Source organism: Mycteria americana, chromosome 24 (assembly GCF_035582795.1).
Source record: "Mycteria americana isolate JAX WOST 10 ecotype Jacksonville Zoo and Gardens chromosome 24, USCA_MyAme_1.0, whole genome shotgun sequence".
Lineage (NCBI taxonomy): Eukaryota > Metazoa > Chordata > Aves > Ciconiiformes > Ciconiidae > Mycteria > Mycteria americana.
In genome coordinates, this window is record NC_134388.1 from 749,895 (window position 1) to 777,796 (window position 27,902).

The 27,902-nt window shown below is 60.6% G+C and overlaps 5 protein-coding genes across 11 annotated transcripts; 4 read left to right on the top strand and 1 right to left on the bottom strand.

Moving 5' to 3' along the window:
• Positions 1-384: 384 nt before the first annotated feature.
• Positions 385-12,915, top strand: KANK3 (KN motif and ankyrin repeat domains 3). 2 transcript variants are annotated; one of them, XM_075523916.1, is made up of 11 exons: positions 385-519; positions 5,739-5,813; positions 6,126-7,862; positions 8,105-8,204; positions 8,350-8,562; positions 9,106-9,193; positions 9,571-9,790; positions 10,135-10,277; positions 10,592-10,792; positions 10,883-10,981; positions 11,277-12,915. In XM_075523916.1, the coding sequence occupies exons 2-11, from the start codon at positions 5,777-5,779 to the stop codon at positions 11,331-11,333; spliced, it is 2,895 nt and encodes a 964-aa protein (XP_075380031.1). In that variant the 5' UTR covers positions 385-519; positions 5,739-5,776; the 3' UTR covers positions 11,334-12,915. The 2 variants fall into 2 exon arrangements, with proteins under 2 accessions (XP_075380031.1, XP_075380032.1); XM_075523917.1 differs by having other exon boundaries at positions 11,280-12,915.
• A 1,509-nt stretch (positions 12,916-14,424) lies between these two features.
• Positions 14,425-15,321, bottom strand: RPS28 (ribosomal protein S28). 2 transcript variants are annotated; one of them, XM_075523921.1, is made up of 4 exons: positions 15,203-15,321; positions 15,074-15,121; positions 14,885-15,011; positions 14,425-14,770 (listed from the first exon to the last, which is right to left on the bottom strand). In XM_075523921.1, the coding sequence occupies exons 1-3, from the start codon at positions 15,239-15,241 to the stop codon at positions 14,889-14,891; spliced, it is 210 nt and encodes a 69-aa protein (XP_075380036.1). In that variant the 5' UTR covers positions 15,242-15,321; the 3' UTR covers positions 14,425-14,770; positions 14,885-14,888. The 2 variants fall into 2 exon arrangements, with proteins under 2 accessions (XP_075380036.1, XP_075380034.1); XM_075523919.1 differs by having other exon boundaries at positions 14,425-15,011.
• On the top strand, positions 15,307-16,865 carry NDUFA7 (NADH:ubiquinone oxidoreductase subunit A7). Of its 2 annotated transcripts, none has more exons than XR_012778718.1 (4): positions 15,307-15,425; positions 15,587-15,636; positions 15,728-16,002; positions 16,639-16,865. XR_012778718.1 is itself a non-coding variant. In XM_075523918.1 (4 exons), the coding sequence occupies exons 1-4, from the start codon at positions 15,375-15,377 to the stop codon at positions 16,733-16,735; spliced, it is 348 nt and encodes a 115-aa protein (XP_075380033.1). In that variant the 5' UTR covers positions 15,309-15,374; the 3' UTR covers positions 16,736-16,865. The 2 variants fall into 2 exon arrangements, 1 of the variants encoding a protein (XP_075380033.1); XM_075523918.1 differs by having other exon boundaries at positions 15,309-15,425; positions 15,728-15,877.
• Positions 16,866-17,781: 916 nt separating this feature from the next.
• CD320 (CD320 molecule) lies at positions 17,782-22,244 on the top strand. 4 transcript variants are annotated; one of them, XR_012778730.1, is made up of 4 exons: positions 17,782-18,303; positions 18,467-18,524; positions 19,339-19,416; positions 20,343-22,244. XR_012778730.1 is itself a non-coding variant. In XM_075524148.1 (4 exons), the coding sequence occupies exons 1-4, from the start codon at positions 17,782-17,784 to the stop codon at positions 19,904-19,906; spliced, it is 516 nt and encodes a 171-aa protein (XP_075380263.1). In that variant the 3' UTR covers positions 19,907-20,312. The 4 variants fall into 4 exon arrangements, 1 of the variants encoding a protein (XP_075380263.1); XM_075524148.1 differs by lacking the exons at positions 18,467-18,524; positions 20,343-22,244 and adding an exon at positions 19,761-20,312 and having other exon boundaries at positions 17,782-17,863; positions 18,094-18,303; XR_012778728.1 differs by lacking the exon at positions 18,467-18,524.
• Positions 22,245-24,020: 1,776 nt separating this feature from the next.
• LOC142420329 (potassium voltage-gated channel subfamily V member 2-like) lies at positions 24,021-27,830 on the top strand. Its single transcript, XM_075524150.1, has 2 exons — positions 24,021-25,358; positions 26,804-27,830. Exons 1-2 carry the CDS (start codon positions 24,066-24,068, stop codon positions 27,074-27,076), a joined length of 1,566 nt encoding a protein of 521 aa, XP_075380265.1. The 5' UTR covers positions 24,021-24,065; the 3' UTR covers positions 27,077-27,830.
• The last annotated feature ends 72 nt before the right edge of the window (positions 27,831-27,902 follow it).

Here is a 27,902-nt window from a genome sequence, read left to right on the forward strand (position 1 = left end):
AGGGGAGCCCCCATCCCCAGGGTGATCGGGGCAGGGGACACCTCCCTTCCTCGGCTCACTGGGACAAGGGACACCCCTTCCCCAGGGTAACCAGGACAGGGGACCCCCCGGGTGACAAGGGCAGGAGCCATCCCCTTCCTGGGCTCCTCACCGGCACATCCCTTCCCCCAGGTGACCGGGACGGGGGATATCCCACCCCGGGGGGGCACGGGGACAGGGACGCCCCCTACTCCGAGGAGACGGGGGCGGTGGGACCTCCGTGCCAGGGCTGAGCGGGGACCCCGCCGGGGGCGAGCGGCCCGGGGGCGGTGCCCGTCCCGGCCGGGGCCCGGGGGCGATCCCCGCCCGCCCCCGCCCCGCCCCGGCCCGCTCCCGCCCGGCCCCGCTGCCGGCCCGCCCTCGGCCCGGGGCTGCGGCGGGCAGCGCTGCCCGGCGCCGCGGTGCAGCCCAGAGCCGCCGGGCCCGGGACGGCGGCTCCGCGCTGGGGCCCGGCTGCAGCCCAGACGCCCGGCCGGCGAGGTGAGGGGCGGCGGGGACGGGACGGGACGGGACGGGACGGCGGGGTCCGGCCGGCAGCGGCGGCTCCGGCAGCGGCTCCAGCGGCGGCTGTGGCGGCGGGGCGGGGGCTCCTCCCGGCGGCGGCGTCCCGCAGGGCCCCCGGAGCCGCCGCCGCCGCCGCCCGGGGCCCGCCGAGGGGCCGCTCCGGAGCCGCCGGGACCGCGGCGGGACCGCGGCGGGCTGGGGCGGCCCCGGCATCCCCCGCCTCGGGGGCTCCGCCCGGGCGACACCGGGAGCGGCAGCGGGGCTTCTGCCTGCACCCGGGAGGTGCCGGTACCGGTGCCGGCGGCTCCGGGCCGTCGGGGCCAGGCTGGGCCGCCCACCCCGGCTGGCGGGGGCGGGGAGTCCCTGGGGGGTCTCCTGGGCTGGGGGCGGGCGCCCCGGCGTGCGGGGGCGTGCAGGGTGCTGCGGGCACCCCGGGGTGCTGGCGGGCTCCCAGGGGCGCTGGGGACCCGCAAGGCTGGGGGTGCTAGCGGGCTCCCCGGGGTGCTGGGGACCTGTTAGGGCTGGGGGTGCTGCAGGCACTCCAGGGCACTGGGGACCTGCAGGACTGGGGATACCGGGGGGCAACCCGGGATGCTGGGGCCCCGCAGGGCTGGAGGTGCTGCAGGCTTCCTCGGGTACTGGGGACCTATGGCGTTGGGGGTGCTGTGGGCACCCCGGGGTGCTGAGGACCCGCAGGGCTGGGGGTGTGGTAGGGCACCCTAGGCTGCTGCAGGCCCCTCTTGGCTGCTGGAGGGCACGTGGGGTGCTGCAGGGTTTGGGGTGCTCCCTGCGTGCACATGGGGAACCCACCATGGGGCTGTGCCCAGTGCCGTGCGTGTACCCTGACTGTGCCTGTGCCCCTGGGTGTAAATTTAACCATTTCATCCCCAAGCACCTTCTCGCATCAGGGCAATCCCAGGCCATCGGGGCTCATTGCTGACCCCTTGTCACCAGCCCCGAGGGAATCAGGGAGGTGCTGGTGGAAAGTGGTGGTGGGCAGCTGCGGCAAGGGTGCAGGACAAGTGGTAGATGTTTTCTAGTGGAGATACAGGAGCCCTATAGAGCTATAGGTGTGACAGGGCACGTAGAGCTGATCCCCATGTGAGTACATCTGCGTATGGACTGTGCGCCTGTTGTCCAGGTGTTGTGTGAGCTCGGGGAGGTCCCCGAGGTGCTGGAGCGGGTGCAGAGTCTGAGCAGCCCCCGTGGCTTCCCAACCAATCGGGCCAATGATGACGACAACTCCAGAAATAACAGCCCAACCCTGAAATTAGGCTGTTGAGAAGATCGAAGCATTTCCCTTTCCCGCCCTGGGTCAGCGCTGGCACACCCACCCGCACGGGATCTGGCTCCTCCGGGAGCAGCCCCAGTCTGGACAGCATTGCCAAGGTGGCCTGGCGAGCGGGCGCAGGGACAGCGGGTGGCACAGAGCACGGGCCATCCCGTACAGCCCCGGGGCAGGGGATGGGGATGGGACAGGTGGCCGGGAAGGTGTGATGAGCCCCGGATACCTCCCGTCCACACCCAGCCTGCAGTGCCAGCGGGTGACACCGCAGGTGACGGGCACGCGTGACGGCTGGCTCTGTGTGAGGGGCCCGAATCCTGGCAGGTCGCTGGCAGCAGAGGAAGCTGTGTGCTTGCTCAGTGGTTTCCCTTTAACTTTGGAACAGCCTCAGCCCCGAGCTTCGGGGCTTATCGCCTGCGCACAGCTTCGAGGGAAGCGTGCCTGGCTGAGATAAATCAAGTCGTGCTGGCCAGGGCTGCTCTGGACTCTGTTCTTCTCACATTCCTCATGACCTCAGTATTTTGGCTCGGGAGGAGAGCCGGGGAGAGCCCTCCCCGTGTCTGGCCTCGGCCACGCCGGTGGAGTGGCTCGGGCTGCATGGCAGCATGTGGCTGAGCCGGGGCGGGGACTGCCCCACTTGTGCCTCTGGCAAGGGCAAGGGCCCAAAGGAGTCCAGAGCTTTAAAAATAGCTCCCCCAGGCCTGTCCCCTGCCAGCCTGGGGGCTTGGGGACCCAGAGAGGGGATCACCCCATGGACCACGAGGCCAGGGGTCCCAGAGGCTGGGGCTGGGACACAGGTACCGGATGATGCCTGAGCTGTGCCGAAGTGCCCAGGCTGCCCTATCCCTGATATGGCTTTTGTAATTGAGTAGAGCGGCTCCAGTTTTGGCCCCAAGTTTCCTGTGTTGGCATTGGTGTGACGGCAAGAGGAGGAAATAGAGGTGTGAGCCCAGGGCGAAGCATAGCCCTGCCTCCACAGGGATGACTGGGTCCCTGTGCATCCTCCTCCTCCTCCTCTTGCTGCTGAGCTTCCCCAGAGGCGCTTCGCTTTGTACCATCCTGCTTTTCTGCAGAAACACTGGGGCTAGAAACAACACTTTCATTTCTTCTGAAGGAAGCTGGAATCATGCGGGGTCCCCTGCCTCCGGCACCTGGGGGTGCCTGTGCCCAGCCCTGGCAGCACCAAGCCCCGGTGCCCAAGGGAGTGGCTGAAGCTGCCAAAAATCAGCCTTTGGCACCAAAGTGGCCGGCATGGTCTTTCCCCGTCAGGACTTCAGCCCAGGTGGAGAGCGGCTTCTCTTTGAACTGGTGCCGCAATGATGGCGGCCGGCCGGGGACAAGGCTGGCTTTGTGCGGCTGAGCCCGGCAGGTGCCGGCGGTGGCTGGGCCACGGGTGTGGGGACTTAACCCTCTCACAGCTGCTGTGCGCCAGGGCCGTCTGCCTCCATTGCTCATCCTCGCCAGCTCAAATCCAGCCTGCCACTTGCCTCACCGCCCAGCCCGGCCCGCTGGCAGCCCAGGGGCAGTTTGCACATCATGGGGAGCCCAGGGGGGTTTTGCACATAGTGCGGACCCCGTCAGGGTTTGCACATTGCGGGGTCCCCGGGGCAATTTGCACATGGTTGGGAGCCTAGAGGTCCCATCGCCTGGCTTGGCCCTTTGTTTCAGAGCTGGGTGAAGGCAGAAGCTGCTGCCCTGGGTCCAGCCCATCCAGTTGGATTAAAAGTAATGGGGGCGGGGAGCTGCGGGAGGATCTCCCCCAGCTTTGGGGACAGGCAGCGCAGCCACACGGTTGATGGCAGCTGCTGGCGTCGGCTGAAGGGGCAGGACGAGGTGGCAGGGGGGACAAGCAGTGCGTCCCTGGGTCAGTGGAGGGGACAGTGGGGCAGTGCTGGCAGAAGGGGCACCTTTGCCACAAGTGGGGGGAGCGGTGCAGGAGACCTCCCGGCAAGGTCCTGGCAGAGGCGGCTTTTCCTGGCGTGGCCCCAGGCAGGACAATACCCGGCCGGGCGGCGGAAGGGAGCTGCCGGCCGCTTTCCCCGAGGAAACGCACCCGCTGACTCTGGCTCCTGTTGCTCTCCCTCTTCCTCCTGTTTGATTTACAGCATGCACGGGGCCTGATGGGAAGTTTGTCCTGGCCCCAGAGCTGTTTAATTACCTGCAGCGAGGGCCGTGCAGAGGAGGAAGCCGGCTGCTTCCCCGGGCGGGAGGGATTAGATGAGGTGGGGGATGCACGAACCCTTTTAGGCACGAAGCCGGTGGGACGGGAATGGTGGGGTGCCAGCATGGAGCAGGGATGTTCCCATGGGATGTGGAAAGCTGGGATGATCCCAAGGGAGGGAGAAATTGGGATGTGCATTGGCTGCGGACGGGTTGGTAGAGGAGTGGGAGAGCCCCAGGATCCAGCCCAGTGACTGATGGGAAGCGTCTCATCCCTGCCCGGTTGGACTCAACCCCTCAACCCCTTGCGCTGGGGCTGGCGGTGGGAGGCTGCAACATCGCTTGGGTGCCCAGCCTGAGCCTGGCCTGGTGCTGCCTGCGCCACGACTGCTCCTCCGGCTTCTGGCAGTCCTGTGGTCAGGGTGAGCCACGGGCTGGCAACCACAGCGGCATGGCCGGGGCTAGGGAGTGGCAGGCAGCATCGTGGTGGGCAGTGGGTGCGAGCCAGGGGCCAGTGCATCGTCCCCAAGCTGGGCTGTGTGATGGGGGCAGCCACAGCATCTCTGCTAGAAAAGTCTGGATCCTCCGGTCATCACAGGCAGGGGATTTGGGGATGGATGCAGGTGTTTCTCCGCAGCCAAGGCTGGATCTTGCGCCCTTCTCTGGGCAGCGCTGAGCCCCAGCTTGCCTTAGGGCTGTGTCTGAGCTGCCTTTCCTCTGTGGCATGCCTCCTCCCCTGCTTTCTTCTGAAAATAGCCCGGTGCCAAATGCTTTGCCCACCAACAGCTGCACAGGCCCACGGCCACCTGCACCCTGTGGGCAGGGCCACCGCATCTCTGCCACACAGGGACCCCGCGGGTTCCTGGAGGGTGACGCCATGCGCAGCGGCAGTGGGTGCTCCCAGGCTGCTGTTTGCCCCCATCCCACTCCCGCCAGGAGCACTTCCCACTTGGGCCCCAGCACCCAGATGCTGCCAGATGTTGTGGCAGGTCCCAGTTGAACGCTCACGGCTGACGGTCCCCCCAGCTCACCTGTGGAACGCAGCTGCATCCCCCTGGCTCTCCTCCAGCACGCCCATACCTGGCTCCTGGGAAAACCAGGTTCCCATTTCATTCCCCCCCGCCTCCCACCATGCCTTATCCTGTATTATCAATAGGGGAAAGCAGCCAGGTCCCTCCCGGGGGTCACCAGCCCTCGAGACACCCCCGAGGCGGGGGTGGGCAGCGCAGAGCACCCCGGGTCCTGCTCAGCCTGGGTGGTGAGGACGGACATCACACCCAGTGACCGACGGGTGCTGGCAGCTGCCTGTGGTCACGTGGCTTTCCAAAAGCATTGATTCCCTTTATCCAAAGCAAACTTCTCCTCTGAGAATCGCACCCGTAAAGGCTGCAGCCTCTTTTTTTTTTTTTCCAGCCCTCTCCCCCAGTGCCGCTGAGCTCTGACTCATGACTGGGCACCCTCGGAGCTTGCAGCGCGACCGCCGTGGCCGTCCCAGCCGGGCTGTGAAGCATTCCTTAAATGTACAAACAATCCCCGGTTCTGCAGGCAGCGCTGTGCTCGCCCGCCCGGCAGCCGGCTCGAGCTTCAGCCCCGTGGCACCAGGGCTGGAGGAGGCGAGAGGGGCCCGGCGGATGGCAGGGGGTGGCCATGGGGTGCTCCCTGGGCGGGGGGCAGTGGTTTGCAGCCGTGTGGGGCTCGCCGGCCCCTGATTTGCAGGGTTTTGCTGGACGTGGCCCCGTTGTTGTTGCAGGTTGATGGTCCCGTGGTCAGCGGCATCCCGGGGAGAAGATGGCTCAGCCTGCACCCCTGAACCAGAACCTCCCAGGTAAAGGGACCAGGGTCGTCACTGGGAAGGGACAGCAGAAGGATTGTGAGGAGAGTGGCAGGGCTGAACTGTCCCGTCCCTTCCCGTCCTGATGGGTTTCCTCACCCCAGCACCAACCCTTGGCACACAGCAGGTGCCCTGTGATGCCTGACGGCACCGAGGGTGCCGGGGACGGACCATCCACCGGGCCCACTGCCAGCAGCATCACGGTGGGGAGAGGGGCTGCAGGCTGCAAATGCCAGTATGACTCAGTTGGGAAAGCCTTCCTGTCTCTACCACGTCCCTGCCTAACCATCCCTGCTCCTCTTGCAGATCTCGGAGGCCCATTCTTGTACCGGGACCAGGACGATGGGGAGAAGAGCTCATATTCAGTGGAAACCCCCTATGGCTTCCTCCTGGACCTGGATTTCCTGAAATATGTCGATGACATCGAAAGCGGCCAAACGCTCAAGAAAGTGCCGCTGCCTCGCAGGGCAAAAGGGGCCCGGCAGCTGCCCGGCGCCACGCGCAGCCCCAGCAGCCATGCCAGCGCCTGGACCTCCACCGAGTCCCTCACCTCCACGGCCAGCGAGGAAGGCAGGACCACGCTGCTGCTGTCCCCACACGGCCGGGCACCCCTGGAGCCCCCGAGCAAGCCAACCTCCCACCCCGTCTCGCCGCCGGTGCGGCTGCTCCCACCTCCCACCTGCAAGTGCCTCATGCGAAACCCGCGGGTGGAGAAGACCTTGCTGGAGACAAGCAGGAGGCTGGAGCAGGAGCAGGGCCATTTGCAGGATATCGGTGGTCCTTCCCACGGTGGCCCACCGGGTGCCCCAAGTCAGCCACCCCCCTGGGTGCTGGTGGGTGCCGAGGGCCAGGGAGGCTGGGGACGGGCAAGCCCCGGCAGCTCAGGGCACAGCACGCCGGCGGCAGGGCTCAGCGCTGCCCCACTGCAGCACGTGCGGGAGCAGATGGCAGCAGCCCTGCGGCAGCTCCGGGATCTGGAGGAGCAAGTGAAAACCATCCCCCTCCTGGAGATGCAGATCTGCGAGCTGAAGAGGGAGAAGGCAAAGCTGATAGAGAAGCTGTCGTCGGAGCCCGGCGAGGCTTTCAGCCACCCCCCTGGCTTCGAGGTGGTGGGCAAGGAGCTGCCCCGAGCAGGGCCGGAGAGTGAAGTGGAGCCAGCAAAGGGGCGAGTGAGCAAGATTGCGGAGCTGAGGAAGCTGACGGAGAAGCTGGCTGTGCCAGAGCGGGGCGGCAGGGCTTGGCCGGGCAGGAGCCCCAGGGCTGCCGAGAGGCTGTGCCGCTCCGTGGCGGTGGGCGAGGAGAGGCTGTGCCGCTCCGTGGCGGTGGGCGAGGACCGGGCCATGACTGACGCCGTCTTCTACTACCGGTCGCAGCAGGAGGGCGGTGACGTGCCGGATGGCGGGGCAAGGGAATGCAGGGACGCGGCCGTCTGGGTGCTGGAGTCCTCGCTGGGGCTGGCCAGCGAGGCGGAGCGAGAGCTGGAGCTGCTGCAGCAGACGGTGGGGCACCAGAAGGAGGTGATCGCCCTGATGGAGGGGCACCTGCGGGAGGCCACGCGGGAGCTGGAGGAGCTGCGGCTGGAGGTGTGCGCCCGCCGGCCCCGCGGGCAGGCGGACAAGGAGGTGACGGCCAAGCCGCAGGTGGCTGAGGCACTGGTGGAGGCGGCGGTGGTGACACAGAGCCGGGCAGCCGGCGACCCCCCAGAGACAGCAGAGGCGGGCGTGGAGTGCTGCCCGGCGACCACCTGCGTCGGGGTGGGCTGCCGCCTCGACGGGCGGGACGTGGCGGTCGGCCCCGATTCGGCTGCCAGGTGCAAAGACAAGGGCAGCCAGACCGACGTGGGCAGCGCTGTCCCGGCGGGCGAGGAGACGGAGCCTGGTGCAGGGGATGCCCTGAGCGGCCCCTCGGTGCAGGGCACAGGAGCAATGGGGGGGACGTGCCAGGGCAGCCCAGTCCCCGAAGCAGCCGCACCAGAGACGATGCACAGCGGCCGGGACCTGTCCATGGCGCAGGATGGCAGAGCTGCCCCGAGCCCTGCGACTGGTGAGTTGGCGCCGGGGATGACACCAGAGTCTGGGCCGGGACATTCCTGCGGGAAGGGAGAGGGTGACCCTGTTGGGGACAGCGCCTGCAGGGCCAATGCTACCTGTGCCACAGCAGCTGCCTGCACTCTGCCCACGTCCCTCCCATGCCCACCCCAGGGTCTGGTGGGTTTGGGGTGCCCGGGCAGCCCTGTGGGAAGGTTCCTGCTCGCTGGCCCCTGACACCCATCTCTCTGCCCCCAGGAGCCCTGAAGTCCATCATGAAGAAGCGGGACGGTCCCCCCCGGAGCGAGGCCGAGGGCAGCAAGAAGAGCCTGCAGTTTGTGGGCGTGCTGAATGGGGAGTACGTGCCGAGGAGCTCCTGCCACCCTCCTGGACCAGCCCCGGTCCCTGGCATCCCCATCCTGGGCTGGGGGCAGTGGCAATGGGGGGCCTGGAGGGGACCAGCTGGCTGCCGCATTGCCACTGAGCATCGTCCCTCCATGCAGATACGAGAGCACGTCCAGCGAGGAGGAGGAGGAGGAGGAGGAGGAGGAAGGAGACAGCTCCTCTGAGAAGGCTTCGGCCGACAGCTCCAACAGCGAGGAGCAGGGGGACACTGAAACCTCGGACGAGGAGGCCGGGGAAGGCGAGTGTGAGCCAGGACGGGAACACGAGGGGGCCAGCGTGACCCTGCCGGAGCCCCCCGAGGTGAAGGAGAAGTAAGTGCTGGTGGGGAAGGCTCCCTCGCCCTGCGCAGCTGGGAGCCATGGGCTGGCACCGGCCCTGCCGACTCAGGGCGTCTGCCCCGGTTTCAGTGTAGCTGGTGGGAAAAACACGTTCAGCTCCTGCAGAAACCATTTGGCAGTAAAAAGTCCTTCCAGCTTCTTGGGTCTGCTAAGGAAAGGATGAGACTGAGCCCCCAGATGCCTCTTTGCTGGAGAAGATAGTTTGGAGGGGGGGGCGGGGGAGGAAACCAACAGCCCTTAATGGCATTTTTCAACAAAAGGAAAAAATTTGGCCTAAAAATGGGACGTGCCTGAGCACGTCCGTATAAGGTTTGGTTCGGGGGGAGTTTGCAGAGGCTGAAGCTGCCAGGGTGCGACCACCTGGCTGGACACTGCACCATGGGGAGCCCGTGGAGGCTCACAGGCATCGGGGAGAGGAGCAAAACCTCCGCGGGGGGACTCGGGGTGCCCCTTGCCAGCGCAGTTTTGGTGGGGCAATGCAGCCCCACACCGCAGACGCCCTCGTGCTCTCCCCAGGTTCGAGCTGAGCCCCAGGATGCGGGAGGCCTGCCTCATCGTCAAGACCCACCTGGGCCACCCCAGTGCCACCAAGAGCAAAGAGGTGGTGAGTGGGGTGCTGCGGGTGGGACGGCTCGCCCGGCCCCTCTGTCGGGGTCCCCCCCTGGGGCTGGCCCTCCCCAAAGATGAGCCAGCAAAGCCCAGCTCATCGCCTTCCCCCAAAACACAGGCCTTTGCTCCAAGCTTTGTCCCAGGTACCCCCAAACCCGTGCTGACTCAGCTTGGGCCATCCCAGCACAGTTTTGGGGTTTCAGGGTCCTGCCTTCACGCAGTCCCCTCTGGAGTGGGATTTCTGCTCCCCACCTGGGCTGGCAGCGGGGCGTGGGTGCAGGGTGGGTGCTGGGGGGGGTGGGGGGGTGCGGGGCCATGAGGAGGCTCAGGGAGAGCCGTGGCCCCCAGCTCAGCGCCGCTCGCTGCCCGCAGCTCGCCAGCAGCAGCCTGGTCCTGCAGGAGTGGTTCCGTCTGTCCAGCCAGAAGTCGTCCATCCCCGACACGGTCACCAACCACCTCCTGGCCTTTGCCGAGGTCTCGCCAGCTCTCCTGGCCCACGTGGTGAACCTGGCAGATGGCAACGGCAACACGGCCCTGCACTACAGCGTCTCCCACTCCAACTTCCACATCGTGCGGCTGCTGCTGGACACGGGTCAGTGCCCCCCACACCTAGAAACGTCCCCCTGCCACCATCCCACTCTGTACCCCGGGTCACGTCCTGGCCATGCCAGGTATGGGGGCAAGGTGCTGGCAGCGGAGGGGCAGGGAGAGCTGCCCTGGGCTGTGTCTGTGCACAGGTAGGGGGGTTTGGGCAGCCACCCCAGCCCTTTGGGAGCCCACATTTGATGGGGAGGACCCATCAGCAGGTCTGTGCCCATGGGGCTGTGGGATGGCTTGCAGCACCCTGGGCAGGGCAGGAGCCAGGCACGGCTCGGTCTGTGCCTCCCACCAGCCCCCGCAGCGTGCTGAGTCCCCCCGCTCTGCCCGTCCCCGCAGGGGTCTGTAATGTGGACCACCAGAACAAAGCCGGCTATACAGCTCTCATGCTGGCAGCACTGGCAGCCATCGAGCAGGAAGACGACATGAACGTGGTCAGGAGGCTCTTCAGCATGGGCAATGTCAACGCCAAGGCCAGCCAGGTTGGTGTGGGCTGGAGGTCACCATGTGAGCTGGAGGACCCTCTCCCCCCACCCCCAAGCAGCTGCCAGGGCCACACTCAGCTCCTCCAAGGGCAGGACTGTGGCTCCAAAACCTGGCAACATGGCATCACATTAGGAGCTCCTTCTGCCGGGCACCAGGGCGCTCAGGTCTCACCCGCACCTCACCTCCAGCCAGGGAGGTGCTCAGAGACTGTGTGGGCACTGGGGACAGCAGTGGCCCCTTCCTGGGCAGCGGGAAGAGCGGGCAGCACAGCCGGGGCAGGAGCGGCCTGGCAGCATCCCTTGCCTCGCAGGCTGGCCAGACGGCGCTGATGCTGGCCGTCAGCCACGGCCGGCAGGAGATGGTGGAAGCCCTGCTCGCCTGCGGAGCCGACGTGAACCTGCAGGACGAAGAGGGCTCGACTGCGCTGATGTGCGCCTGCGAGCACGGCCGCGTGGAGACAGTGAAGCTGCTGCTGGCTCAGCCCACCTGCAACATCTCCATCGTGGACAGCGTAAGCCTCTGCCGCTGGGGCCCGGGCACACTCGCCCACCCTGCGTCCCGTCCCCAGGCCTCTTCCCAACTGCTCTCTCTTCTCTTTTAGGATGGTAACAACGCTGTTGCCATCGCGCTGGAGGCCGGCCACAGCAACATCGCCGTGCTCCTCTATGCCCACCTCAACGGCACAAAGGCACAGCTGCCCGTGAGTACCACAGCCCCCCCCAGCTCCTGCCACCTGCCCTGTCCCACACAAGGGCCGTGGAGGGGGCACCGTGCCACCGGCTCAGCTGCACGGTGGGCAGGTGGCCCCATGGGAGGGGACAGGGCTGTGACACAGAAGATGCTCCCCAGGAAGGGGCTGCAGGGGCGAGAGCAGAGCGTCCCAGGTGCCACATGCTCAGTGCATCCTCAGTAGCAGGGAACCAGCCTGGCTGGCCCTGACCAGGAGTCACTGGAGGGGTCTCTGGTGACATTTCACAACTCTGCTCTCTCTGCAGCAGGGGACATCACCAACAGCCACAAAGAGCCCTGGGAGCCCAAAGAAACCAAATTAGAGTGACCTTCAGATCCAGCCAGGGGCCAGCCAGCCATCATCAGCACTAGGCTGTAATTTATGCCCCCTCTCCTGCCGCTCCTTTGTGTGCCAAATCGCTCTCTGCAGCTGCAGATGCTTTAATCCTCCTGTCACTAGAGCAGGCGCCATCCCTGGGCCTCACTCACTCATCTCCACTGCTGGAAGCGGCCCACACATGGCCACCTCACTCCGCCAAGTGAGAAGAGCCAAGCATCAAGTGACCTTGGGGTGGGAAAAGCAGTGAGCAGAAGCTGGCCCCATCGGCCCTGCTCCCCACCAGGACCACTGGAGCTGCACCACCTCGGAGCCCTCTGCAAGTCACTAACTCACTGGAAGAGCAGAAAACAAACCCAGCAGAAATAGCACCTGGTTTCTGCTCTCTCAGCCAGCTCCCAGCAGCTCCAGGAAAGCAGCAGAGCCGGTGACGGGGAGCAGGGCTGCGGGAGGGCAAGTGTCGGCTCCTGGACCCTGCTGTGCTGCGCGGTGCCGTCAGGGAAGCAGCAGTGCTCAGCAGGCGAGTGCTGCGCAGCGATGGGAGAGGGGAGACAAACCAGCTCCCTGCCTTGGACGCGGGCTGGGAGCACTTCCAGACTGAAATACTTGCCCTTCTTTTGTGGCATTTCCTTTCCTGGCTGAAATCTGAATTTTTTCTAGCACATGCACACAAAGCAAAAAAAAAAGTGTATTGCTTATTCAAAGGATGGAGTTCAACATGAAATCACTCTGTGATTTGATTTGCTCAATGGGAGCAAAACTTCTGGGCACTCGGGGCTGCAGCCAAGCTGACAGAAGGGGGCTGAGAGTCATGAATGCATTTAGGAACTGAGACTGCCCAGCTGATACCCTCCATGGGGAGCAGGGACCTTCTCCTGAGCGAAAGATAGCAATTACCTCCTGAAGATTTCCCATTTTAAACAGTCTCACAGGCACTGACTGTGAAGGCAACCAGAGCCCACAAACAAGTCCCTCTCTGCCCGCTTTGCTTCCCAAAAGGAAGGAGAGTGGCTGAGGATAGCTCCAGGAAAAAAAGACCGGCAAGAAGAGCTCAGAGAGAGCCTAGGGCCCACAGAGATGGACGTGTATGTCGGAGGACGTGTGCGCGTCTGTGCGAGTGTGTGTGCGCCAGATGGGGTGGGAACAGACAAGGTAAGGACTACGGACTGGGAGGAAGAAGAAAGAGGCTTTTGCATGTGAAGCTGGCTCTGCTCTCTGAATCCTTCACAAAGGTAACGCGTGTCGCAGCCCCCATTTCTGCTCCTTGGCCCAGCCTCCCCCCCATCACTCTTGCCCCACACAGGCCTGGTCTGAGCCATGCTGTAAGCTGGGAAATGCTCCCCAAGAGACTTGTTCTGGGCAACACGCTGCCGTCCGCACAGCGGGCCTGTTTCAGCTTTGCACTGAAGTTAACATAACGATGCTCACAGCCACTCTCTAGTACGCTGCTCTCTATGTATTCTGTACTCACTGCTTTGGTTTCACAGGTTTGTTTACTGATATTTTAATACTGACGTTTATTTTTAAGATATAAATAAAATTTAAAGTAAAATTATTTTGAAATATTACAGTGACCATCAGCAGTCTCCTGCCTCCTTGTCTGGCTCAAGCTAAAACCCCCAGAACAGCTTCAGCTAAGGGACAGCCTGGCACAGCCCTCACCCTGAGCAGTTGCCCACACATTTCAATTCATTCCCTGCAAGTTTATGAACTGGCTACACCCATCAGTCTGGTTTTCTTCCAGCTGAACTGTCCCAGTCAGGAACCAGACTCGGGTACTGTGGCATCTTCTGGCCTGTTTCACTTCACAGGACCAAGCAGGATGCTGGGACCAGATGTAGCCCTTCGCTACCCCTGGTTCACCAATATTAAGCCATCATTAAAGGGCAATCATCAGACTGGGAGTGGGGATGCAAAGTCACCTCCCTCCTCACATGGCCAAGGGCCACACTGACCACACAGGGATATTCAGGAAGGGCTACAGCTGCTCCGAGCCACCCCCACTACAAGTTTACTTCTGTCTGGCCACCGGCTCACAGCTGATGCCTCCTGTCTCGGTCACTCAGCACAGCCAGGGCTGGCAGCCACCAGAGCAAACGCTCTTCGGTCACCGCTACAGCTGTGCGGGGAAAAAACAACAGCCAGAGAAGTAAACTCTGAGGTGGACTTCTTGCACTCATAGCTAGTTCCCAAAAGCTCTGCTGCATCACACAAAGCAGAGGAGTGCAGATTCACCCAATGCTCTGAAACTGAACCACCAAAGAAGAATCAAGAACTAGATCAAGCAACAGCACGAGTACATACTGACAAGGGCTTTCTCTAGAGCACAAAATGCACCTCAGGCCGCCCGTGAGCTGATTAGGGCACAACTAACAGCCACAGGAGGGAAAAAACCCACACTCTTTCAACACCAGCCCTAACAGCAATCCTCACTATCTGTCCAAGTTCAGCGGTTTAAACATCTGTTCCAGAAGTGCTCTCCTCAGCTTTAGGATACTCAAACCCTCAATCCCACCTGCCACTAAAGTGCCTTAAGCAAGTGCAGGACATTGAAGGGTGAAGAACACTCCCATCACAGGCCACAGGATCAGGAGCTGCAGACCCGACTCGGTTCAAACACACCACAAACCAGTACCATTCTATTACCAGATAGAAAATACCAGTACTTAAAAGCCTGCCCCTGAACCATGACAGTTTTCAGGCTCGTTCCTAATCCCTTCAGCCTTACTTTTACTTTATATAATAGCCTAAACCAATAAATCTTTCTAGCTGATCGTGTGGTGGAAGGGAAAGGTGAGGAGGAAAATAAGTGAGACTGATTTACGAACTCCTCTAAGGGGAGAGAGACAAGCACTCGCTCTCTGTGGGCGACTGCCAGCAAAGACAGCAAGTAGGTGTATTTATAGCAGCATTTACAGAACAGCTCCCTAAGGACAGAAAGACAGAAGCAGCAGGCTATTGCTTTGCAAGCTGGTACAAAGCTTGACTTTCAACTTGTAATTAAATTCCACGGCAGTCCCGTAAGCTTAGCAGTGCCACTTTACCGGTTCCATACAGAAAAACGCTTACCAGGAAGGTCGGGGTTAAGGTTGCCATAATCAAAAGAGAAAGTTGTTTTTGTTGCATCAGGTTAATAAAAATGCAAGAACCCAGTAATATTACAACGAAGGCACTGCGTGCAGCCCCAGGAATAAGCAGGGTGGGATTCTGTCTCTCTGCGGAACCCAACGGCAGGTGCACGAGTGCCGGGACGAGCCGGAGCGCTCCCGCGTTCAATAAGCGAGACGAGGCGAGGTCTTATTCACCGGAAAACCCTTTATTGCAGCAACGCCGCCGCCGCCGCACTCCTCTCCATCCGCGACCCCCGTCTGGCCGAGCCGATGCCGGCCGGGGGCTCCGCCGAAGGCCGCGGGGCCGCATCACCTGCAAGAGAGCAGCGGAGGCCGCGCGGGTTTGGCGGGCGGCGCCGCCCAGCGCCACCGGCGCGGGGAGGCCGCGAAGGCCGAGCGCTCCGCGCCGCGGGCGGCCCGGGCTCACCGGCTCAGCGCAGCCGCCGGGCCTCGCGCTCCGACTCCAGCAGGGTGAGGACGTCGCCTTCGCGCACCGGCCCCTTCACGTTGCGGATGATGGAGCGGCTCGTGTCGTCCATGAACTCCACGCGCACCTGCGGGGCGAGACGGCGTCAGCCCGGCCCGGCGGCACCGCTCCCCGCCCAGGCCCACTCACCTGCGTGCACTGCCCCTGGGAACCGGTCCGGCCCAGCACCTTGGTCACCTGCGGGGACAGAGCACGGGGTCAGCGCACGGCCCCCGCTGTCCCTGTCCCTGTCCCTGTCCCGGCCCCCCCCTCGCCCACCCTGGCCAGCTTGATGGGCTGCACGCGGCTCGTGTCCATGGCGGCTCCGCGGCGGAGGAAAGGGGCGGTGCCCCCCCGCGCGCCCTTACATACCGCCAAGTCTCGCGAGACCCAGCGAACCCCGCGCGCGCCCGGCGCCCCCCGCGCCTCCCTGCCCTTCACAGCGGCCAAGATGGCGACGGCCACTCGCCTCGTCCAGCGCTTCCGCAACTTCTTGGCGGGGGTAAGGGCGGCCCCGGCCCCCAGCGCCACCGGGGGTACTGGGCGCGGCGCCCCCCCGCCGGCCGCTGCCTGGCCTGCGCCAGAGCCGCCGGCGCAGGGCAGGGGCCGGCGGGGGGGCGCCGCGCCCGGCATCGCGTGAGACGCTCTCGCCTTCTCTTGCAGCGGGACCTGCAGGCCAAGCTGCCGCTGCGCTACACGGAGATCTCCAAGAGGTGCCGGCGGGGCGGGCTGGGCTGCGGGTTTCGGCGGGAGCGCTGAGGCTCGCCGGCCGCCACTGACGCTCTGGAACCGTTCTCTGCCTAGAACCCAGCCGCCGCCTCGGCTCCCGGTGGGTCCCAGTCACAAGTTCGCCAATAACTATTACTGCAGCCGGGACGGACGCCGAGAGTCTCTCCCGCCCACCGTGGTGGCGGCAGCGCAGAAAACCCTGGCTGCGGGGACTCAGGCTGGCAGGTGGGTCTGGCCTGGTCGGCCCCGCAGCTCTGCTGCTGCTGCCATTTGAGCTGAGCGGGTTTAAGCCTCGTCTGACTTAGCCAGAAATACAGAGCTCTTCCAGTAAGCAGTGTTGGATTTCACAGGTTGGTAGAAGAATGCGGAACTAATTCTTTGTGTCTGTATCTCCTCTTGAATAAGTGAGATGGCTGCAAGTTGGCTTAACAAAACCCTCTAGCTGGAGGGCATCCACAGAAGGGCAACGAAGCTGGGGAAGGGTCTGGAGCACAAGTCTTTGAGGAGCGGCTGAGGGAGCTGGGGTTGTTTAGCCTGGAGAAAAGGAGGCTGAGGGGAGACCTCATCGCTCTCTACAACTACCTGAAAGGAGGTTGTAGAGAGGTGGGGTCGGTCTCTTTTCCCAAGTAACAAGAGATAGGACGAGAGGAAATGGCCTCAAGTTGCGCCAGGGGAGGTTTAGTCTGGCTATTAGGAAAAATATCTTCAGTGAAAGGGTTGTCAAGCATTGGCACAGGCTGCCCAGGGAAGTGGTTGAGTCCCCATCCCTGGAGGCATTTAAAAGACGTGCAGATGTGGTGCTTAGGGACGTGGTTTAGTGGTGGACTTGGTAGTGTGAGGTTAACGGTTGGACTTGATGATCTTAAGGGTCTTTTCCAACCTAAATGATTGTATGATTCTGTAATAAAACCTGTACTCCTGATTAAATCTGAGTCTGGCTTTCATGGTGTTTTAAAGCCTCTTCTCTCTTCCTTCTGCTATCCCAGTTCAGGCTCTGCAGTGACAGCAGCTGAGAAAAAACCGGTGACACCAGGACCAGCACTTAAGAAGTGGGAAATTTCAAAAGACCAGCCCTATTTGTGAGAAGTAAATATGACGAGGCTGGACGTGCAGGTCAGCTCGTTACAAAGCAGCACTCTAATGGGGAGGCCTGTGGTGGATTTTGCTAGTGATGCTGCTGCATGACTAATAAATGTATTTAAAGCTGTGATTATCCCCCCCGCCCTTGTCTGTTCTATTTGAATTATCCAAATATCTTTCATATTGGTTTGGGTGTAAGGTTTTCTTGAGGGAATAGCAGCGTAGTACACACGTTTGAGCTCAGGCTCAGTGGGTGTGTAAGGTACAGCTGAGATGCCGCATGAGGGCAGAGCCGAATAAAACACGCCCTGGCCAGAAAGGACCCGAGGCGCTGATCCTGCGGGAACAGACGGGAGCGAAGGCGCCTGGGGCACTCTTGCCACGAGTGCCCGACGCCCGGGTCGGGCCGCCCTGCTGCAGGTACACGCTTTTCAGATGCTGAGCGCTGCGGTCCGGTCCCTCCCGATGACGACAGGGCACTCGCGCTGCGGTGGCCCGGTGGCTGTAGCGAGCTGCTGGAGCGCGCGCCTGTGCCCGGGGCTGCTGGCGGGGGCGGTGCCGGTGCCGAGGCGCCCTCGCCGTCAGCTGCCCGCCCGCAGCGCTTTTGGTTCATCCCGCCGCCGCAAGGGGGCGCCGCAAAAAGCCCCGGGGAGAAGCCGAGGCGGACGCAGGCGCAGCTCAGCCCGGCCGAGGCCGAGGCCAGCCGGCAGCTCGCCCCGAGCCCGCCGCCCTCCCGCCGCAGGGCCGCGCCCCCCGCGGCCGCGCCCGCCCTCCCGCCGAGCCCAGCGAGGCGGCGGCCCGCCCCTCGCAGCGCGCGCTGGCGCCGCCGCCCCTCCCTCGCGGACCCCCGCGCACGCGAGGCCGCGGCGCTACCCCGCCCCGGCGGAGGGGAGGGCGGGGCCTCCTCAAGGGCACGCGCCGGCACCCCGCCCTGCCGGGCGTCCCATTGGTGGAGGTCATTCCCGCGCGCATGCGCGCTACCAGCGCGCGGCTGGCTTTATAGGGGCGCGGCGGCGGCGGTAGCGGGTCCCTCGGGCGGGCCACGCGGCATGGCGCGGCTGCTGCTCCTCCCGCCGCTGCCGCCGCTGCTGCTGCTGCTCCCGCTGCTCCCGCCGCCTCCGCCAGGGAACGGTGAGCGGGGGGCGGGGCCGGGGGCGCGCGCGCGGCCGCACCGCGTCTCCATTGTGCCTATTGGCTCCCCGCGCACGCCCTTCGCTCTCATTGGCTGGTGCCCTCGTACGCCCTGCGCGTGGGCTCCCCTCAGCGAGGGGTGTCCCCCCCGCGGGCAGCGGCCTGGGGCGGCGGGGGGGGGGATCCCGCGGCTCCCCCGCGCCCCCTCACCCCCTGCCCGCCCCCCGCAGCGTCGCTGTCCGGCTGTCCCCCGGACCAGTTCCAGTGCGAGCCCGGCGCCATCTGCTTCCCCCGGGAGTGGCAATGCGATGGGCACCCCGACTGCGAGGACGAGGGGGACGAGTGGGGCTGCGGGACGGCGACCCCGGCGGAGCCGAGTCCTGACGGCGCTTGGGTGACCCCGCCGCGGAGCTCGGGGGTGCTGCCCACCGGCAGTGTAGGTACGGGGATGCGGCCGGCGGCACGGCCCCGTCAGTCGGCCGGGAGGGGAGTGGAGCGGCGGGCTGAGCTTGCGGGAGGCGGCGCCGGAGCCCCGGCTGGCGGCGGCCGTGCTCGGGGGGGGGGATAAACCAGACTAAAGCCTTTCATCTCTGTCGGTTTTAGCCTCTCTGAGACAGCTGCGTTCATCACAACTTGCTTTGAGCAGAGGAAGCACTGTAGGGTGAGCCCCACCTTAGGCTTCCTCCTGTGGAGACAGCGTTTAAGCACCCCAGGGCTCCCTCGGGAAGTGCCTTTGAAGTACCTTCTTCCAGAACATGCGATTCTGGCTGCTTCCTTCCAAGAAACCAGTGACACTGGAGTCTCTATCCACCCTTCTGAGCTCCTCTGATCTCTGGGGAATGGACAAGCTGAAGGGAAAAAGATGGGGGAAGCACTTCTGGGCTGTGCAGGCAGGATCAGAGCAGCAGACACTGGTATCTGTCAAGCTGAAGGGTGCGTCCACATCCCCAGGACTGTGTGCATCTGCTGCTCTGCTCCGAGATGCTCTGGAGCTTCCTTTGTTACAGACCTGTTGGCTGTCTGAGGTGCTTGAAGGTGCTGTTCCAGCTTCCCTTACCCTGGGGGTTTCTGTGGTGTCTGGGAGCTGAGGTATCATGGATGTGGAGGGGAGGGGGATTACTGCAGGTGTGAGACACTGTATTTGGGTGTGATGCCTGCACCAGTTCAGTTGGTAGGTGGGGAGATGAGCTGCATTTCAGTTGTACCTGGGGCTTCCCGGTGCCACAAGGAGAGGTTAGGATGCTGCAGCTACAGCTTGGAAATTTCCCAGCTTTCCCTATTATGCATTTCCAAGTAGGACTTTTTTCCTCTGATGTGGGCTAATGACGGTAATGGCAGATAAGGTTTTGCTTGAATTGAAAAAGGCCTGTTGGCACCCTTGACATGAAATGGGAACTCGGCCGGGTTTGGACTGGAGACTGCTTTGAATGCTGACCATAAGGTGAGTTGGAAGCCTTGTTGCTCTTTCCTTGCAGGGGCTTCAGCTACGCCTGCGCCTGGGGGCTCTGTGCCATCGAGGAGTCAAGGCCGCATGTGGATCTTGGTTATTGCAGGTGTGTGAGACTCGGGAGTGTTGCACATGGTCTTGGTCCTGGCTTGGGCTATAAATTGAGTATCCTGATGGAGTTAATTCCAGGCCTGTATCAGTAGCTGCTTTTGCTGCGCTGGGAGGACTTACACCACAGCTTAGCCATCCCTCTGACTTGGATGCACTATGTCCTTGGAAAGGCCATTCCATGCAATGTGGCAATAACTCACTTCCTCTCTCTGTCCCTTATCCTTGAGGGAAGCTGCTGATCTCTAGCTGTTGGCTGATGCTGTTGAGCGACAGAGCCCAGTACTGATGTCCAGACAAGGTGCAGTGAGCGGTTCTCTGCTTGTGCACTCTCCTCTCTAGTGCTCCTGAGCATCCTGGTAGCTGCGGGTTCTATTGCTGTGTGGGGCCTGTCCAAAGCAAAAAGCAGATCTGACATCTTCAGCCTTGAAAAAGCATCCAGGGAACAGCTGATGCCTGACAAGAGCCAGACAGGCTCGTTTCCCTGAAGGGTAAGTTTCTCGCACTCCATGCGCTCTGTATGCATGAGGGAGAGATGCCGCCTTGCCCTTTGTTTCTAGCCTCTAGAGCTTTCCCCTCTGCAGGTAGTTGTTCCTGCTGCTGCTCAGCCACATGCTTGGGGTTTCAGTCTGCCCTGAAGCAGCAGAACTCTCCCCTTATCTTCCTTCCTCGCAATCAGGCATGAAGGCTCTTGCTTGACTGCAGGGATAGTTGCACAGCCTAATCTGAGAAGATGCTGGCTTCTTTTGACAGTGATGTGGTGGTCTCTGTCCTTCCTCTGCTGCCAAGGACACTGAGCACTCATGCTAAGATACTAATCTTCTGGTGTGGGTGGTTTTCCTCCACTTTGCACAAACTGAAGTCAAACCAGGTTTTTGCCCAAAGGACTGTCAATAACCAGGTGTTTTTCTGTTCTTGTAACAGGGATCTTTACCATGAGGTGGTAAGATGGGACTAGCATGGTCTCCCTCCTGCTCACCACAGAGGCCGACTGAATTGGGCATAAGCTCTCAAATTTGGGTTGTTACACTGGAATAACAAGAGGATGTTCCCCTTGGAAATGGGTCTTAGACTGTGAGACTACTTTGGCTCTGGAAGTAGCACAGGACTAGTAGCATTGTGAAATCACTCCTCGCAAAGGTGGTAGAAATTTCTGCATTGTTCTTGCCTCCAGGACTCATTAATGCTGATTCTCACCAGTGTGGCCTTGGACCTGAAGATTTTGTTCTCCATGAAATGACAGGTGCTATTCAACTGTTTCCTTCCACTTCCAGCCAAGAGACTTTTTTCACCTGCCCCATTCTTCCCCCTGGATTTTGTCAGGGAATAGGGGCTTTCTCATCCATTTCAGTAGGAGCTCACTGACCCTGCACAGATCAGTCATATACTCCACGTTTGCGCTAGTGTTTTGATGCTGCTCAGTCCAATGTACAGGAAGCTTTTACTGACAGGGGTTCAACCACAGGGGTGAAAGCTGAAAAGCTTCCTGTCTGCTCTGGCTTTGCTGCGCTGCCACCCTGAGTGAGCGTGGGGCAAGCAGCTTCTCGGCACACTCCTTTGCAGCAAGGATCTCTGCCCTTTGCAGATCTGCACTTTCCACCCCAGTGCTGAACTCTGGATGTTGCTTCTGTAACACTGTTAATGGTCTCTTCCTTAAAGCTGTTTTGACATGAGTGGTGTCCCTCAAGGGTCCGTACTGGGACCAGTGCTATTTAATATCTTCATCAGTGGCATGTATAGTGGGATCGAGTGCACCCTCAGCAAGTTTGTGGATGACACCAAGCTGAGTGGTGCAGTTGATTCACTTGAGGGAGGGGATGCCATCCAGAGGGACCTTCAGGCTGGAGGAGTGGACCCGTGTGAACCTCATGAAGTTCAATAAGGTCAAGTGCAAGATCCTGCACCTTGGTTGGGGCAATCCCTGGAGAAGACAAGGCTCCGGGGAGACCTTATTGTGTCTTTTCAATATATAAACGGGGCTTGTAAGAAAGGTGGAGACAGGCTTTTCACCAAGGCCTGTAGTTATAAACTGAAAGAGGGTAGATTTAGATTGGACATGAGGAAGAAATGTTTTACCATGAGGGTGGTGAGGCACTGGAACAGGTTGCCCAGAGAAGTTGTGGATGCCCCATCCCTGGAAGTGGTCAGGGTCAGGTTGGACAGGGCTCTGAGCAACCTGATCTAGTGGAAGATGTCCCTGCCCATGGCAGGAGGAGTTGGACTAGATGATGTTTGAAAGTCCCTTCCAACCCAAACCATTCTGTGTTTCTATGAGGTTTTGAGTGTTTGGCTTGTTTTGTTTTGTTTTTTGTTTTTTGGGTTTTTTGCTTTCAGCTTGCAATAACTCGTGTCTTGGATCAAACACTGTCTGTGCATTGTGGCTTGTGTAGCTCTTTCCAAATGGCTCAGTGCTGTACACTTTTCAGAAGAACTGACAGTGGGGGGAAGGAGATTACTGACCAGTGCCTCTAGTTCAGTGTTGACCACGTACTCCTTCCACAAGTGTTCGCTAAGTGCACAAAAGATAGAAAGCTGCTGCCTTGGCTGCTGATCTCTGTGCCTTAAAGGTGAGAACTTGGCTTGCCAGGGAGACACTGGTCATCAGCCTTAGAGCAGGAGTCTTCCACTCCTGGATAGTGTGTGAGTGTGCTGCTGTACCCCATGGGAGAAACTTCTATATGTGGTATGGAGTATGGAATTATTCCATTTTTAGTACCAAGGGGTTATTTGCAAGGGTGCACACAACCTTGCTTCTGTTTCCATAGGGACAAGTGGAGATAGCTGTTGGTGAATGACACAGGAGAATAAAGAACTTGAAACTAATGAGTTCTGGATTTTTTATTTTTCTTGGATTTGTGCATTTGCTTAAATTATGTAGTTGGGAGGCCGGGGGCTGCATCACCTGTGGATTGCCACATCCTGGGAAAGAGGACTCATGGTGGGTGGTCTGGCATGGGCAGATGGGGAACAGAAGTGCTGCCGTGCCTGCCTAGGACTGAGGTGACTCCAGCACACATCAGCTGTAGTAGAAAAAATGAAGTACAGGGAGCAGAGTGGGTGGAGACGAGAAAGAGCTGGCACTGGCACTGGGGCCGCTACTGCAGAACAGATGACAAGTGGAAAGCTTAGCCAAGAACAAGGTGAAAAACTTAAGACCGGGGGAGCTTGTTCCTTCTTCATTAGAGGCAGCAAAAGGAGTGGGGTGCCCAGCAGAGCGGGAAGGTGCTTCAGAAATCCCAGCAGGACAGGGCTGAGCTGGGGCTGACAGAAGTGCTTGTGCTGTCAGGGCCATGTGGCAGAGGTCAGCTGTCACCAGCCTCTCCCAGATCATCCTCTCTGCTTGAGCTGCTGGGCTGAGACGTGCTGTTCTGTTACGTGGTGCAGAGCCCCTCGCTCTGTGTGACGGGGAGCAAGGCCAGTGGGTAGACTCAGCATTTGCAGCTTCTTCCCACTGCAAGATCATGCAGGTTTTGCTTACTGATCCCTGAGCTGTTTGTTTCAGGGTTGAAAGAAACACATTTTTATGGGTCTTGTGTTTGTGACAGCAATTTACCTTCCTCTGTCCAGTGCCAGAAGCATTTTTGTTGTCCTAATCCCCAGGCTCAGAGACTTCAATTGTAGCAGAGCCTGAGCTGCTTTTCAGCCTAGGAGCAGCTTTGTGCTCCAGGTCTCTGTATTTAATTAGATCAGTTCACAGAAATCAATGCGATATTTTACATGACAGGTAGAGTTGTGTTCCAGGGTAAGACATCAAAGATCGGCCTGTTAATTTTGGTTCCCCTTTTGCTTGCACGTCCCAAGGATTATTTCCTCCTCTTCAGTTCCTGCAGTTCAGGGGAACTCTTTTACTGCATACTTGCGTTTCCAGTGTCCTGTTCCATGTTCCTGCCCTTGCTTGTGGGAGTAATGGGGCTGAGGGCCGGTGCGATGAGCAGGTGGCGCAGGGCAGTGGGGCAGGAGCAACCTGTCACGCTGGGGATCCGCTCGGGCACTGTGTTGGAGGGTGAGATGGTTCCTTCACCTCTTCCTCTGCAAATCTGCACCATGGGGTTTTGAGGGATGAGCTGGGAGGTACCAACCCTTTCCCTTCTCTGGGCTACAACAGCTGACAGAGCAGGGGCAGCTGCGTTAGCGCTTGGGTGCTTAACGAACGACTGGTGCCAAGAGCAGCATCTGTTGTGGGGGTACGAAGCTGATACAAATCCTGCATGTCTGCACCTTTCTGTGCCTGGCAAGGGAGGTCTTTCAGGGTTAAATCAAGGCAAGTTCATGCTCTCTTTTCAACTTGCTATCGTGGATGCCCTCCTTGGAAACAGGGTAACATGTGACAAGCGCAAACAGCTAATAAGAACAGAATAAGGAAAAAGAGAAGTGCAAAGCTGGAAATAGTCCCTTACATAAAGGGCTAGTGCTTCAATCTCATTATTGTCTTAAGGAGCGGACACTTAGCTGCCTCCGACTCCTACGATGCAAACCACAATCTGATAAGCAATCGGCTTTGGGAACCTGGCAGGTGCCACGTGGCACCATGACACGGCCAGTGCCCCCCGGGCAGCAGCTCACCACTGCTCCTCTGAGCTCACAGCACTTGTCCCAGTCAGCGTACGCCTGGTGGGAGCGTTCCCGTGAAGCCAGAGCTGCTGTCCCATGGCCCATAACAGGAATCACTGCTTCGGAGGGTCAGGCACAATGAGGCAGCTGGGGACAAGGCGTGCGAGTCTCTCTGCCAGTCTGAAGATAGGGGATCGCCGGGGCTGCTGCCGGACACTGGAGGAAGAGGAAGTCCATATCCCATTTGCGCAGGACAGCCTGGTAAAGCAATGGAGCTCTATGCAGAATGTGACGGACAGAAACCAGGAGAAAAGCAAGACTCCCATCCAAAGGAACAAGTACTTGCTGAACATTAACGTGGGTGGCAAATTGTTCCAGATAGCTTACAAGGTAGCGGCCCGGTATCCCATCACCAGGCTTGGGAAGCTGGCCCTTTATACAGACCCTATGAAGAAGCTGCAGCTCTGTGATGACTACTCAGTGCAGAAGAATGAGTACTTCTTTGACAGAGATCCTTTGATTTTCCACTACATCTTCCACTTCTACCGCAGCGGAGTCCTGTGGATAATGGATGAGATGTGCCCCAGTAACTTTGTGGAGGAAATAGAGTACTGGGGAATCCATCTGAAATACTCCCAACGCTGCTGCCGGATCCTGTTTGAGGAAAAGCAAGATGAACTCAGCGAGTACCTGAAAATACAGAAGGAGCTGGAGGCAGAACTGGAGCCCCTGGACTCAGTGGAGCAGTTTGAGGGCAAATTTCTGGGACGGTTTCGGAAGATGATCTGGAACCTCATTGAGAACCCGTACTCTTCTGCCCCAGCCAAGATCATTGCTATCATGTCAAGCGTCTTTGTGCTTATCTCCATTGTGGGCATGACACTGAGCACAGTGGAGGAGATGAAACACAAGACAGGGAAGATGTGGATGGAGCAGCTGGAGATGATCTGTGCCATCTTCTTCACCTCTGAATACCTCATGCGGCTTATATCCTCCTCCAGCTTCAAGAACTTTTTGCGGGCAGCATTTAATGCTGTAGACCTGGTGGCCATCCTGCCCTTCTACATCCAGATCCTCTTTGAAAATCTGGACGAAGGAGACATGCTTTACCATGAGGAACTGCACAAGGTGGAGAATGTGAGCAAGCTGGGCAAAGTCCTCAAGCTCATCAAGCTCATGAGGATCTTCCGCATCCTCAAGCTGGCGCGCCACTCCACCGGTCTCCGGGCCTTCGGCTTCACCATGCGCCAGTGCTACCAGCAGGTTTGCTGCCTCCTCCTCTTCATCGCCATGGGGGTCTTCACCTTCTCCGCTCTCATGCACTCGGTGGAACATGATGTCCCAGGCACCAACTTCACCAGTATCCCCTACGCATGGTGGTGGGCAGCGGTAAGGCGTGAGCACCTTCTTCCAGAGAGGGGTGCGGTGAGGCTCCGTGGCTAGGGTTTGCCCTGGTGCTCGAGGGATTCACCACTGCTGCTGGCCAGGAGGCAGAAAAGGGCCCAGTCTTCCCACCAGCTCAGTAATGGTGGGAAACCTAGAGCCCTGCATGCTCTGAGAAAAGAAATCAGAGATTTGGACTAAGCTCGGAGGCCCAAAAGCCGGTGCTGGGGTGGGACAGAGGTGGTGGCCTGGGAACCTCCAGGCCTGGGTTAGTGACGAGGGGGGATGTAACTCAGCCCGGGCTTTATCTGTCATGGGACCCAAGTGTTGGGTGGATGTGGTTCAGACCCCGTGGCCATGGGGACAGGTACCCAGGACAGCCTGAGGCTTGTGCAGCATTGCAGCCCAGCTGGGCTTGTGAGGCGTGAGTGGGTCAGAGCTTGTGGGGCTGAGCCAGGGGACCCAGGGTTGCGTGTGGGTTGCATGCAAGGCAACACGGTCACACTGTGCCTCAGCCCGTGTCCTGAGAGAGGACGCAGACTGGGGTGTGCTGCAGCCAGGGACAGGAGCCCTTGTTTGCTGCCCTGCTCATGCTGGGAGCCGGCCGCTGTGCTGAGCCGAGCGCTCTACTAAACCTGGGATTACTTCCGAGATGAGGAGCAACTAAAGCAACTGAGAGCCAGGGGTTATGAGGGCATTTTGATTTACGGATGAAATGATCCCACAGATCACTTCTGCTCTTATAATCCCCCTTGGCCACCACAGGCTGCCTGCTTCAAATTCATCCCTCCTCGAGGAAGTGCAAAATCAGTTACTCAAATCTGGTGATTTTGCTATTTAAACATCACAGGCTGATCCTCTCCCCAGTCAGCATGGCTCTATGCAAAGCCCAAACCTCTCTGCCTCAGCTCTCCCCCTGTCCCCATGGTCCTGCTCCCCTGTCATCCAAACACGATTCCTCAGGGTGCATTCCTGGGCAGTGCCGCTGCTTCCCTTGGAGGGAGGGTCTGGGAAGCTTCATTGGTGTGGGACCGGGCAGCTTATGGCCAGGAAGCACCGGAGCCGCTGCTCCGTGGGGGCAGGAAGCTCCAGCAGACAGCCTGGCTGCTGAGGAAAGTTCAGCTCCGTGATGTCCAGCTGCTTTTGAAGAGACACACGCGAAGGGGAGGAGGGAGCAGGGAGGCTTGCCTCCGGGCTCTGCTCTTGGGGCTTCATCCAGCCCTTTCCTTGGACTCTCCAAGCCTGCTGGGTGCGGCCCGGGGAGCTGAGCCCTGGCCGTGCAGGCTGCTGGAGCAGGGACAGCAGAGCTGGCTGCAGCCGTGGCGCAGTGCCGTTCCCAGGCGATACCCGGCTCCCACGCAGGGGCAGAGGGAGGTGGCTCCCAGCACCGACAGGCGGGGTCTTGCTGGGCTGGTTCACGTAGGTTTTTATCCTTTCCCTTCCTCGCCCAGGTCAGCCTCTCCACTGTGGGCTATGGAGACACTGTGCCCGACACGGTGCTCGGCAGGATGGTGGCATTTGGCTGCATCTCCTTTGGCATCATCCTCAACGGCATGCCCATCTCCATCCTCTACAACAAGTTTTCTGATTACTATGCCAAGCTGAAGGCCCATGAGAACAAGACCAGCCACTCGCTCAAGCTCTCCAGGAAGATCTGCTTGAAGGAGCGGGTCCTGCGGAAGCTGTCAGAGTGCTGCAGAGCCGACCCCCGTTGTCATCACTGACCACCGGCCCTTCACCCCCCGATACCATGATGCGTCCTGCCCTCCAGCCTGGCCATCCCTCCAGCAGGTCCTGTCCCCTAGGGAGGCTCCACAGCTCGGGCAGCGAGCAGCAAGTCACAGCAGCGTCTGGGGGGGTCTGCTGTTGTACAGGTGCCGCTGCCAGCTCAGGCTGTTTGGAGGGATGAAACATGCCCGTGACTGTGTTGTGACCTTCCTCAATATTGCGTGCTGGACCCTGCTGTCCCACAGAGCGGTCAATAAAGGACCAGCTAAAGAGTGCACTGTATGGCCAAGGCAGGATGTCTGCCTGTCGTGGTCTGGGGCATGGGGCGCCCCGAGGACCCAGGGAGCGAGCAGTGGGATGCATGGGGCTGAACTCTGTCACCTTTCTGAGGTGGTAGAAGTGGACGCCCACTGTGAAGCCCAGCGTGACACCTGCGCAGGCGCTGCTCTGCTCCCGGGTTGAGTGGGACGTACACAGGCTCCCCCTGCCAGGCAGTGGCCCCAGACCCCATGAATCCCTTCCCACCCAAGCAGACGTTCAGCCCAGGCTGAGGCCAGCATGGGGATGTGGGTGAAGGCCCACAGGAAAGACTGCAGCCGTGTGTCCTTCCAGCCAAACCCACTTTCCTTCGCACTGCCCTGGGAGCCCGGGGGCACAGTCCCGGCTTGGGATGCTGCTGCGATGGGAACCACGGCGCGCTGGGGGTGCAGAGCTGGTAGCCAGAGCATCCCCAGGAACAGGCATTTAATAAAGCAGGCAAAACCCATTCGTTGCCTTGGATTATTGTCCAGCCACTTTGTGTAAGCCAGTAAACTGCTTGTA